General features: G+C 37.6%; 1 protein-coding gene across 1 annotated transcript; it reads left to right on the forward strand.

The window, feature by feature from the left end:
* The first annotated feature begins 4,361 nt into the window (after window positions 1-4,361).
* Window positions 4,362-11,333, forward strand: azin1b (antizyme inhibitor 1b). The gene is made up of 11 exons (XM_034705221.1): window positions 4,362-4,559; window positions 5,853-5,996; window positions 6,403-6,599; window positions 7,021-7,194; window positions 7,455-7,627; window positions 7,824-8,037; window positions 8,149-8,223; window positions 8,373-8,538; window positions 8,804-8,913; window positions 9,558-9,763; window positions 9,853-11,333. The coding sequence occupies exons 3-11, from the start codon at window positions 6,498-6,500 to the stop codon at window positions 9,926-9,928; spliced, it is 1,296 nt and encodes a 431-aa protein (XP_034561112.1). The 5' UTR covers window positions 4,362-4,559; window positions 5,853-5,996; window positions 6,403-6,497; the 3' UTR covers window positions 9,929-11,333.
* Window positions 11,334-13,648: the final 2,315 nt, after the last annotated feature.

The raw sequence follows: 13,648 nt of genomic DNA on the forward strand, positions 1-13,648 counted from the left end.
TCTGCTGGGTTTCTATCTACATCACTTACACTACACTAACCTTTGTGGAAATGTTTTCACTCAAGGTTTGGGGGAATGCTGGGTGTATTGATAATTGTTTATTTATGCCGTAAAGGGTTTGTATCTTTTGCCTCCGGCTGGAAATTGAATTTCCTTCCTAAGGACAGTGAATGCATTTAACTGAACTCAACGGAACTGAAGCAAAACATTAAATTAACTCCTGTCCTCATGGACCCTGATGTGAATCTTAAAGTACATGGTTGTATTTTTTACTTTGCATTTCACACTTTGTTGCAGTGTTGACAGAAAATTGGCAAGATTTTTAACCAAACAGCTTTATACTGTCCAGTCTATTATCTTAGTTTGAATATTATTCTGGCTAGACTATAGTGGCACTGTTATTATCAATAAATCTGAAACCAGGAGAATCAAAATATAACTCTGAATATCAGACAATGATTCTAACAGAAACTCTGAAAGGGTATGGTGGATGTTAATGATTGACAGAATATTTCACTTTTTATTCTGCACACCTTCTTTTGGTTGTTATCTGGTATACCATGTTTTATAGCTCTATTTAGCATTGTATCTTAAATAATTTCACACCCAGTCCCTTCACAGATAAACCTCAACTGCGCAGATTACAAATTCAGTTTATACCCCATTTCTTGGAAAAAGGAGTGTTTGGCCCAATTTGATCTGCTACTCCTCTGATGTGTACCTCAGGGTGATTCTCATGACTGTACAGCATGAAGCCCTACATTTCATTTACTTGGTCTCTGAACATAGGCCAGCATGCTGAGAGTATTCAGGTTATCGGTGTCAAAGTGCTTCTGCACGCGACTCTTCTTGTTGTTTTGTACCCAATGTTTACTTGGCTGCACTGTTAGTGAACACGGTGTCATTTGGAGTCATAGTCATAAAATAAAGCTATGAGACATCCAGGCAGCTACTGAAACACAGATAAAGGTCATGTCGTTTATTGCACCAGAGCTCCAGTTTACCAACCAAAGTCATACGACTGAGGTGGCTGCAGGCTGAGTTTTGTGCTCATCATGCCAGTCATCCAGGCAGAGTCGTACTGAACTCCTGACCACCATGCTTAATGAGATGAGAGTTGCCAAATGAAATTCCTCCCAGTAAACTGAATTGCATGAAACATTCAATTATCACAGCCGAAATCAAGCTAAGTGAGTGTGACAAAGGCTTAACGACTAATCAACAAAGTATTCAATAAGCTCTTGAACCTCAGTAATCCCCAGATTCCATGAGAAATTAACAGGAACACGCTTGTTTAAAATGTGGAAGTTTTTCATAACATTGTTTCAAATGGATTCAGTCCCCATCCACAGCTCTGCAAGGTTGTGAAAGTTGTGATAACATGTAAGTGATAGTTTTTTGCAGTTGAAGGGCATTTGACCCAGTGACCGCAAAAGATTTCCAAGCCACAAGGTCCATACTTATTTATTCACAAATTCTTTAATATGTGTATGGAAGGTACTTAATCACTTTCACAACCATTGTCATGCTGTTATCAAAGAGGACATAGATGTGGCCAGCTTTTGACGTAAAACAAGGCCAAACAGTCTTTTTGCATTCCCAAATAGACTTTTAAAAAACATGAAACAAGAAAAATATAAACATCCTCGGGGCATCTGTGAATGGCAAAGTCAGGGTGAGTCAGTATTGCTTCGCCGTGTTATCTTTTTCAATTTAATCTATCCCAAACCACCTCACCCAATATCATAAAACTGGATGTCTAATATTGATTCCCTGAAGCTATACATACCCTGATTTGTATAATCTGTTTAATGCATTGACACTAATTGAAACTTCTTAAATGGAATTAATTAATTACACAGAGTGAGTGAGGAAAGTATGACATAAAATCTTCTGCCTTTTCCCCCTAATTAGCCATTTAGCAACTTTTGAAATAGTCAAAATAGTAGCTACTTAAATCAAAGCTGTCTTTGCTGAACAATTAAACCCAAAAGCTCCCATAAAGAAAAGAAAACAAAGTTGCATAAAAAATGAATGCATTCAGATTGTTAATTTATGCAATCTGTGGAGTCACTAAAACATATGGTCTTGGGTGTTTGTGCAGGTTTTAAAAGGCATCACAGGTCAGAGTATGTAGAGAATCATAGTGTTTTTTAAAACGATTCTTGCTATTTGAAGTTTTACCCATAGCTAAGATTTTCCTGGAGTTGATGTAGGTATAATTCAATTATATTTCACAGACTGCATTGAGAATTGAAAGTTGATCTGTTGACAAAGACCCCTTGATTGTGGTATTATAACAGATCTTAGAATTATGGTATCAAAAGTCTTCCATTTGCAAACTTACAAACTATTTTTATTTCTTAATATTTTTTTTCAGTCTTATTATAATCATTATTTTCATTTTTGCCCCTCCTTTTTTAATGCTTAATTTATTATTTTAATTGTTTTAATAAAACGTTTTTATGGGATGAACAACGGAGATTTTAAGACTCTTTAAATATCATTATATAATTGATACTGGTGTTCATTGAGAAATCCCATGATAAATCATTGCAGCCGGAGTTGTACAATAACAAGTATATCTAAACCAGGGGTGTCAAACATGTGGCCCCTGGGCCAAAACCGTCCTGCCAGAGGTTCCAATCCGGCCCGCGGAACGACTTTGTAAAGTGAAAAAATTACAGAGAAGACATTAACTGCAATTTTTCAATAAAAATATCTACTATTTCAAATCTGTCCTCTGGGGGTCACATGCAATCATAGTGCTGACTGAGCGCACCTGAACGGCACTTTTTTTCTTAGACTTTTTTCTCAAAGTGAGAAAATAGATGACCTGCTGTTTGCATAATCCTGTTGAGATTCATAAAGACTTTTTAGAGCACTATAAGATGATCCACTAACTACTAACACTAGCACTACACCCCTGTGTACAACACTGTCCAGCAAGCAAACTGTTCCTGCTGGAGCTGAGGGGTCCAAAATAGTCAACTTCACCTTCTTCATTATTGTAATCTATCTGTTATTTTGCTTTAAACATTACACTCTGTGTCAGGTGAATGGGTAACCTGTGTGTTTGGTGTGTTCGCAGCAGGTTTCAGGGCTTAAAGAGTAAAATATTCGGCCCACTATGAGACTCATCATGGCAAAAAATACCACAGCTATTTTTGTGGAAAGATAGTTCATTAAATGTGAACCTTTTCAGAATGTACTTTTTTGCTCTAAAACAAAGGGAAAAGTTTAGAGTGTCATTATTTATAGATTATTATGTTATGATTTTGCTGGTCCGGCCCACTTCAGATCAACTTGGGCTGTATGTGATGGGGCGGTTTGTAAAGTTGTGCACACTGAAAATAAATGCAATAGTTCTCCACATTTAGCTCCAAAACGTCATAACAATGTAATGTGAATTTTTAAGTCACTTTTTTTTGTCACATTTAGAGGAAAATTTGTGATCTTCTTCACGTTTCATTTTGTTGTGAAAATATATTAAGTTAAAATTTTGTTAAATCCAAAAACTAAATCTAAATCTAAATGCATATTTATATACATCTAAATATTCTATGATAAATCTAAATGTTAAATCTAAATATAAAAGTTAAATATAAATATAAATAATTAATACAAATATAAATGTTAAATATAAATATAAATGCTTTGCGATCCTAAATATTTAGCTGATATGCAAATTCACACTGCTGAAAAACTATCAGAAAAATAAATAGGATTGCCGAGCAACATTTAACATTTAGAATTAACATTTAGATTTAACATTTAGATTTATTGTTGAACATTTAGATTTATATTTAACATTTAGATTTATAATTAGCATTTGGATTTACCAATGATTTTAACTTAATATATTTTTCACAAGAAAATTAAATGTGAAGAAGATCACAAATATTCCTCTAAATGTGATTAAAAAAAGTGACTATTAAAAATTCACTCTTCATTTTTATGACGTTTTCGAGCTAAATATGGAGAAATGTGACTGTTATTTTCAGTGTGCACAACTTTACATATGGCGCCCCATATGGCCCCTGAACTGAAATGAGTTTGACGCCCCTGTAATGGATACTGGTGTTCATTGATAAATCCCTTGATAAATAATTGCAGCCGGAGTTGTACAATAACAAGTATATCTAAACTGTGTCATTTAAACGAGAACAGTCGAGGTCTTGAACTGGGTGACTAAATCGAGTGTCCATCTTCGGAAAGTTTATGGTTATGTAACGTCACAGAACTACAGCGGCCTGTGAGACTTTCGGAAATGCTTATATGGTATGTTCTAAAAAATGCTGAATGCTAATTGGTGGAACTGAACCTCAGGTTCCGCCCACAGGCCGTTGATTACCTTTTCCACTTCCCCTGCTCGGCACCAGTAGTTCTCCACCCATCGGCCGATAGAGAAGACGCAGTTCTACAGACGCCTGTCCTTCATCTAAACATATGGCAAAAACAGCCTTCTTTCTTTCTTTTATCGTTGTGCCCACTACTCTTTAAAAATTCCGCCGAAAAAGAGAAGACGATTTTCCAAAACATACTGGCCGTTATCTCACGTAAGTACAACCAACACTTGCGTTCCTTGGATTGAGCAGGCGGACGTAACATGGCGGGCTGGTCTTTCTGCCTTCTTGCCGCACATGACAGACCGATTCATTGAATTCTGTGTATTTGGCATATTTAATGTTAAATTTAAAGATACCAGTGAATTAAGAAGCTACGCCACCGCCTCACTTTGACGTGTATTCTTTTACGGTGTCAATGTTTGTGGTTTGGTTAGTTTTTTTTTAACAAAACACACTGCTAACGTAAGCTTCTTCATGGACGTGCTGTCGGCAGCCAGCTCAACGGGAGCAGATCTCGCGCTGCCTGGGATCTCTGATCAGCGTGTTTCCTCGCAATGGCGTTTGTTGTGTAGACTACAACTAACACTAACATGTACTTTAATGTGTTTGAATGTGCCCCTTAGGACATATGCGCGGTGTAGCTTTCCGTGAGTTGTTTTGGTGACGCAGTGTAATAAATATGTAACCGATTTCCTAAATGAGTCACTCCGACGTTGCTTTTAATGTCACTACTTTTAAATAACTAAAATTTCATATTATGATCTCTATTAGTAAAAAAACAAAACATAGACTGCTTAGAGAGTTATTGTTCGAAATATTACAGTCGGAGTTTAAGTTAAAACGAAGCCTCGCAAACTGCCGCGAGAGTCTGGGTGTTTTAAAAAGTAAACTTAACACTTACCTTTTTAATCTAGCTTTTAATTTGGAGTAATTTATTTTTAGTCCTGGACTGCATCATTATTCCTTTATTATTTTAACTATTATTATTTGAATCATTGCTTTAACATATATTTATCTTATTTATTTATTTTTTATTTCTTGTATTCACCTGATCTTGTTAACGCTACCTTATTTTTATCTTTTCTTTCCACTATTACTTATTTTATTAATTTTACTATATTGATTTTATTTTTAGGTATTTTATTTATAATCCTGCCTTTTTATAATTTTACCATTGCTGTTGTTTTCTGTCTCTGTTATTCTGTGAAGCACTTGGGGCTGCAATGTTTTTATGTATGAATGGTGCTTTTATAAATTAAGTTGAGTTGAGTTACTTAACATATCGATTGTTATGTAAAAATGTTCACATTGACCAAAAAAGTGGATCCACAGATAACAGCAGGGGATTGTGTAAAGAAGGTAAACTTTGTGATAACACAGGAACTTTAATGATTGTCAGGCCTAGCCACGGATTTTGAATTTGTGTGACATGCTGTCTTTTCTCCTTTCATGTTGTCTTCCTCATGCATTGTAATCTTACATCATGGATATTTGTCCCCATAGGGCTCCCCTGTCTCTGCACAGGTGTATGAGCGCTACCCAGAGGGCCTAGGGGCGGCTCTTTACCGGGAGCACTTTGACTTCAACGCTGAGCCACCTTGGGATCCTAGCTGATAGCGGGACAGGTCCATCTCCTGACTTGTCCATGTGAGTTATTCAGTGTTTGAAGCATGCTCACTTTCTCAAACACCTGTAACAAAGTCCAGGACGATTGTGTTTTAATAAGTATTCATTCCAGATTGGGTTTAGCTCATGTTTTATGTTTGGATATAAGGGTTTATTTTGATTGTCGAACAAAGCTGATAGATTGAAAAACACCTGTTTGTAATTTACGCATTTTTTAATCGAAAAATAGTGACATTCTCCTCCTGACTTAAGATGACTAAATGGAAAAAAAAAAAAAAATGCTATTTTCAAAGAGGAAATCCATTTCTGTCATGGCTAATTGGCCCTGTAAATGTTAAATTAATTTCCTGTGCTAAATGTCAGTAATAAAAGGCTTACCATGGTTGTTATTAATAGTACGTTTTTTGTTTTCTCTTCTTCGTTCCAGTTTGTTGCATACCGGCAGGACCCATTGGCTCAGTCGTGACCCTTGACTTGCTTATCTGATCTTTATGATTGTCGGCCTAGCGGAATACGGTTGAGATGAAAGGACTCACTGACAAACCCAGCTACATCATTGAACTCCTAGAGGGAGGAGTGACTCTTGAAGATGTCATTGATGGACACATCTGCGAACAGACTCTGGTCAGTCCTGCTTTCGGACCTTTGATACTCACGTTTTGCAGCTGAAGAAATTCCTTTACTTCTATGTCACTGTGATAAGCACATAACTCTTTTTTTTTTTTTAACTTTTTATTTTATGTATTTGCATGAACAAATAACATGGGATCATCGTGGGAGTTACAGTCAAGAACATACTATTCTTTTACACTTACATCATATGCCATACTATTCAAGGTGCATACACATTCCATTTTTCCCAGCGTTCCACATAACTCTTTTTGACAGGATTTTTTTTCTCTTAATTACTTTTGAGAAATGTAACACTTGTAGACATCCTTTAATGTCTCAGACACAGGATTTGATTTGTATGTGCAGTGTTTTTTTGTTTTTTTTGGTGTCACCAGTTACATTGTGTATTAAGTGCAGCCTCCTGTGTCACCAGGTGGAGAAGAGAGCATTTGTGGTGGGGGACCTTGGTGCTCTGATGCAGCAGCATGTATGCTGGCAGAGCGTGGTGCCGCAGCTACAGCCCTACTATCCAGTCAAGTGCAACAGCAGCCCTGCTGTCATTGAGGTGCTCGCCTCTTTGGGCCTGGGCTTCGTTTGCACCAACAAGGTAAACTCAAACTTCAAAGATCCAGATTCAAGTAGCTTATATTTGGTTATTTTTAAAACTGCTCTGTGTTGCATCATGAATGCCGCTCATACTTTTGGGTTTTTCAAATAAAGGCACTCACTTGATTACTAGTCAGCTGTTGACTGTTATCCTAACAACTGATGTAATACACCTGTTACTGTGTTGATGGTTTTGATTGGGTTAATACACTCTGTTGTTTTCTTCTACTTTCACTGATGTGTGTGTGCTCTTTCCCACAGGCTGAAGTTAGCTTGGTGCTGGAGCATGGCGTACCACCTGAAAACATCATCCTGTCAGGTGTTTGCAAGCAGCTAGCACACATCAAGCATGCTGCCAAGAATAACATCCAGCATCTTGTGTGTGAGAATGAGGCAGAGTTATCCAAGATTTCCCGCCTGCATCCAAACGCAAAGTAAGTACAGGGATTAAGCAAAAGTTTGCATCAATGCGGGGGTAGTTTTGATAGGAAATCTGTCCTGTTTTGTATAAATTTGACCTAAAAATGTCTGTTGTAAAGAAAATAAATGTATTCTGCTTGCTTAGTGTAGTGTTTTTTTTTTTTTTTTTTAAACGTTTTGATACTTAGCTGATGTTGGATCTGTTCGTAGGTTGCTGCTGCAATTAAGCACCAAGGCCCACGCAGCAGAGACCAGCATGGCCTTCGGATTCTCACTGAAGAGCTGCCGGCACTTGCTGGAAGCCGCCAAGGAGCTGGGGGTCCAGGTGGTTGGGGTGACTTTTCAAATCCCCAGCTCCTGTCAAGACCTGGAGGAAGCCTACACCCACGCACTGTCAGACGCCCGCTGTGTGTTTGACATGGGGGTGAGTGTTGTCTGGAAACCATTTATAATTACAAAATGAATAGTTGACATTCAAAACAAATGCACTGGATGTATTTAAAGTATAACATCTGACTTTTTGCTGTCTTTTTAGGCGGATTTGGGCTTTCACATGAACATCCTGGACATTGGTGGTGGATTTACTGGCTCAGAGTTTCAGCTCAAACAGGTAAATAACTACTGTCTTTTAGTAACTTAAATGTTGCATGATTATCACTGTGTAAAATATGGAGGTATTTTATTAGATTATTCAATTCCCAATTCTGAACTCAGATAAATAACTTTAAATGCACATTTGCTGTATTTTTGTGTCTGCAGGTTGAGTCTGCAGTCAGGCCGCTGCTGGATGCATACTTCAGCCCACTTTCTGGTGTTCAAGTGTTGGCCCAGCCGGGCAGCTTCTACGTGGCTTCAGCATTCAGCCTGGCTGTCAACGTCATTTGCAAAAAGGTGGAGACCCCCCAGTGGGACGGCCTCGCTCAAAGTGAGTTACTTTGTTCTCTCCAAGGTTCTCTTTGTCCTTCTGTAGTCCAGTTAATCTGACTGCTATACCTTTGTGTCCTCACTCTAACTGTGAATCAGAGCAGATAATAATATCCGCTCTTATAAAAGACAAAAGGTTTATCTTCACACTGTTTTGCAGACAAGTGTTGCATAATCACAACAGAACTGTCGCAGATCAAATCACAGCTGTAAATAATACATTCTGTTCTATATTTCTGACATGGTCGCCCACTCTATTTACACAGGCCAGAACAATGAAGATGCAGAGTTCCTGTACCACATGAATGAGGGTGTTTATGGCCCATTCAGCCGCAAGCTGCTAGGAAACGCCATCGCTGCCCCGTCCGTACACAAGGTTAGTAGGTCTCCACCCAAGAGAGTTAACCCTATTCAGGACTGAAAGAAACATCTGATAGCAGCTGAGGTTGAATGTGAAAATAAAGGGGTCATGTATTATGAGTATTTGAGGAAGCAGGGCCAAAAGTTCTTCAGAAAGTGAATCACTTTGTCTGATACAAAGAGCATTGACTAGCCTGGAGTATTTAACCCAAACAAAGCTCTTTAAACATAGTTTCCTCTGAAGTAATGAGATTAGCCAAATATCTAATGCTGACCCACAAATAGCTGTTAGCTACTCTGTAGGCTCTACTGAACTTAAGATATAAGTGACAGCAAATGATGCATATCTGCTTCATTGCCCTGTTAACTTTTTGAATTATTAAATTAAAAAAAGTAAGATCATATTAAATAAAAAGATGGTAAGTTGTATAAAGATATTGTTCTGGTGCACTTGTTTAGTTCTTGGTTGCTTGGTGGTGAATAAAACAGTCATTAGGATATTAATGAACACATTTATAAGTCACCACATGACTAAAGATGACAAACAATGATGCATCTGTTATACTTAAAGCCATCTCCTTCAAGTATCATGGTCTTCAGACTGTTTTCCTTCCTACAGATATTGTGCTCGTTTCTGATCACTCTGTTTCCTCCCTGCAGCATGTGCTAAGTGCTGAGGAGGCAGTGTATCCCAGCAGTTTGTGGGGCCCATCCCTGGACCAGCTGGACTGTGTGGTGGAGCGCTGCCTGTTACCTGAACTCAGCGTGGGGGACTGGCTTCTCTTCTCCAACATGGGGGCATGTGGCCTTGAGGAGTTGGGCTCCTCCCAGCTGCCCATCTACTACACTGTCTCCATCTGTGACTGGTGAGTTAGTGTGTAGAAGTTTATCACTTGTGCACAAAGATATAAGACATCAAAAGAAAACTGTTACTGACACTTTATGTCATCCATAGGTACGAAATGCAGGAGGCTGGCGTGGCTCTGGACAGTGCCATGAAGAATTTCTCCATGGTCCAGTACAGTGCGTAACTACCCTCTGCCCCTGTACCATATTGCATCGCACAGATCCTCCATAGCCCCTGCTTTCACCACGTGAGAGGAGGGGTTAGGGAGGTATTTGGGACAGGGGCTAAATGTGGTCAACATTCCAGCCACCTTGGAAAAAGCAGTGTGTCCTATTATTTCTTCCAGGAATTTGACATTTTTACCTCTCAAAATTAAAGAAATGGTTGTTCAGTACCTCAACTGTCTAAAATCTAATCTGGAAGATATTCTTCTAGTATTTGCTCCTCCCTCTCACGGACTCTGAATACCTGTCAGCTAAAAGAACTCTAGCCCAAGCTCAAATGACATTATGCAACAAAATGGACGACTCTTTGGAGATGGGACCCCTCAACATGTTTGGGGCGGTTTTTGTTTCCTAAATCAAATTCAGTTTACAAAATGTACAATTGATTTAAATCATATTCTCTATTGATTACCTGTTGACAGTCTTGTAAATCATGTGTCTGATCAACTCCAATACATTTGTCTGTAGATGATTTTTGAAGTGTTTTAAAGAATCAATGCCTCATGTGGATTCTGTACTGCAGACCATTCACTTTGCATAGTTTAAATGAAATTAAGACAATGATGTAACCTCTGTCTTTATTGCAGCTCACCTCAATGCATTTTTATTTATTGGATTCTGATATTACTGGGGCATATTTAAAGCTCCACCTTTAAGTGTGTTTTGCCCAGGTGTTATGCTGTGGCCCATCTAACAGTGTTTTCCTGATAAGATATTGATGTGTTTTTTAACGCTACATGGATTACGTGTGCTGTGATTTCCATTTGTGACCTCAGTGGTTTCCCTTTACTCGAAAGGCATGTTACACCTCGATGCACTCCTTGCCTCTGATAGAGAGCGGTCAATCTGGTTCAAAATGCACCCAATCTTTTTGTAGGTTAAAAGAATACTATAACAATAACATAGCCCTTATTTTTCAGATCCCTGCCATCCTTGTTCAGGGATCTGAAAAGTCAAAACAGAAGCAATTTCTAAAACTGGGCCAAGCAGACATGATTTGTACGTGGCTCTTGTGGATGTTTATGTTTGTAGTTCTCAAATGAAAGACCTGCTAGTCATACACAGACCTCTCTGAGGCAGTGCATAACATAAAGCCAGACCTTTCCTCATGCCTCTCTGAAGTAATGAGGGAAATAATGCACAGTCTCATGTACAGCTAAATGTCTCATGTTTAATAATATTAAAGGTGACCTGACTTAACTGCAGTTTTTGAAGAATCCTGCCCTCGTGTGTTACAATTAAATAATGTATTGATTACTTGCTTGTCTAAGGCACTAATGGACCATAGCCTGTTTTTGACTGTAAATTGTGCTTGTTAAAGTAATGAAAGTGATTAATTTAATACATTTCTGACTGAAATCATAAGTACTGTCTGTGTGTCATCATTTGGTGAATGTTTCTGATATATCATGACTGTTAGTCAGTACAGTTCAGAACCTGTCAGAAGAGTTTTTCACTCTGGTTAAGTGTTCTGAAAACAATGTGTAATCCAGATTTGACGCTGCTTTGACTCAGCATTTTCAGCAAGGAATGAGATCTGACCTCTGCCGTTGAAATTGTGACAAGCAACTCTTGTTTTTTTAATCACTTACATCAGTTTTACTGGGTCATTAAAACTAGCTTGTATGCTCCTCACATGCGCACCACTGCATGGATACAATATCTGTGTAATATGGATTTTTTTCATTGCGCCAAGGTTTCTGTTTGAACTTCAATGGATGTGAATGTATTAAGGCTCTTTTTCCAGTTCTCACAACACAAAAAGAGCATGTTTGTATGAATGTCCCAAAAACAGATTTATAAAGTAAACAGGTTTATTACTGGAGATCAGAGATTTACAGCCTTATCTTTGGCCCAGATAGAGCAATGAAATAGATTGAATTATTTTGTTATTTCTTTAACAAACAGATATCTTGTTTATTGACTTTAATTACAAAAACAATATATTTTTTTGTTATTAGTATGTACTTAAGTTGCATCTCTTTAAAGGGCTCAACATGTTATGTCTTCTCCACCTTTTCGCTACTTTACATAACATTCTTTCCTTTAATGTAGTTTCCCAAGCCCTCTCAAACATAACAGCAATCTCAATAAGACTGATTATTCTGTTTGTTTGCTTAAATTGGCTCCTTTGTAAATAAAAAGTATGATGAAGTATAGATGTATATAGTATGTAAAACACCCCATACCATTTTGTATAGCCTCACCCATTGCTTACACTGAACCCCAACCCAGCATCATCTACAGAGAAAATATATAAAATACCTATGAATAAGCAATTTTTTCTTGAGAAACATGTTAAGAATTATGATAAAGGGGATTTTTAACTCATTTAAAAAAATGCTTGTCATGACAGGTGTTTCTAACCCTAATATTAGCCCTTTGTTAGACGTGATTAGGACATGAAAACAAGACCAACAGATAAGTGGAACTGTGATCATCACAGTGGTCAAAAAGCATGTCATTGAATGGTCTTTGAATTTAAAGGTGATGATAATGACACTATAAAAAGCAGACCTCGTATTAATCTGCCACTCCTCACTTTGCACTAAAGAGATTGCGACACAGAGGTTATAGCTGTGGCATTGCATGATGGAGTTGTAACTCTAGAATCACACCCCATTTCACCTTGATAGACCATGAGTGTTTGTTCCTGACTTATTGGCTCACTTGTTATATTCTTGCATCGGTTTGACTGGAGGGAATTTAGAACAGATATGCGATTAAGAGCAGTTGTCCAAGAGACATCACTGCTGTTATATTAATAATAAAAATGGACATTGTAGCAAACTGTTTCCTTTTCAGTTTCAGTATTGAGCCCATTTCGGTTTCAAGAAATGTCCTCATTAATCAGGATTGGCCTCTTTATACTTAGTGTTTAGTAAGTATTTAAAAAAACATGTTTCTTTACTTTGGTTGAAGAGATAGTGATGTCTTACTTTTTTGTCTCAGCAGTCATATATTTTGGATGTAATTACTCTTCCATGACTTGTTTTGCAGCAGTGCAATCAACTACAGTACATCAATCAAAGATGTTGACACTTAACTCTGTCTAACGCTGTCTTTTTTTTCTGTTTGCACAGGAAATAAAACCACCTTGATTTGCATCGCCTTTGCAGAGGGCACAGAGGTACATTTGACCTTGCTCATCAAAACTGAATTGGATCATTTGTCCATCATACTGCTTGGTAACACAGACCTTTGAAAAATATCTCCATTTAGCATGTCAGAAAGATAGAAATAGTGTAGTCATAAAAAGAGATGGTGTCATGTGTGAGGGAACTGTAATGGCTAATTACAGTATAAGTTGGTGTAATAGAGGAACTGAATTACCATCTGTAGGCAATAAGTTACTGTTAAATAGCTAACAATATGATTTTGTCATTTATTTGGTTCAGTGAAATGATAACATGAGAAAATTTAGGTTAAAAGTCCACCAAAATACACTTTAAATTAGGTATCGCAACTTTGTAGGTCAAACAGTCAATTTGACGTTTGACCTTAAATTGAAATAGCTGCCTAAGAGCCTCTTCTACAGAGGTGGTTTGAGTTTTCAAGCAGTGCAAGCTTGAACATGTCTGTTGATTAAAAAGCTGAAAGTATAATTGTTTATCTGTTAAAAAAATTTGAATCAACTTTAAATGTAGATATCGCTTTGTATAAAAAATCTCAAAGATAAG

This window comes from Notolabrus celidotus, chromosome 16 (assembly GCF_009762535.1).
Source record: "Notolabrus celidotus isolate fNotCel1 chromosome 16, fNotCel1.pri, whole genome shotgun sequence".
NCBI classification, from domain to species: domain Eukaryota; kingdom Metazoa; phylum Chordata; class Actinopteri; order Labriformes; family Labridae; genus Notolabrus; species Notolabrus celidotus.

Coding starts and splice junctions, on each gene's coding strand:
- azin1b (XM_034705221.1), top strand. CDS start 6,498: ATGAAAGGACTCACTGACAAACCCAGCTACATCATTGAACTCCTAGAG. Junction 8,224..8,372: donor CAGAGTTTCAGCTCAAACAG/GTAAATAACTAC, acceptor TTGTGTCTGCAG/GTTGAGTCTGCAGTCAGGCC. Junction 8,914..9,557: donor CTGCCCCGTCCGTACACAAG/GTTAGTAGGTCT, acceptor TCCTCCCTGCAG/CATGTGCTAAGTGCTGAGGA.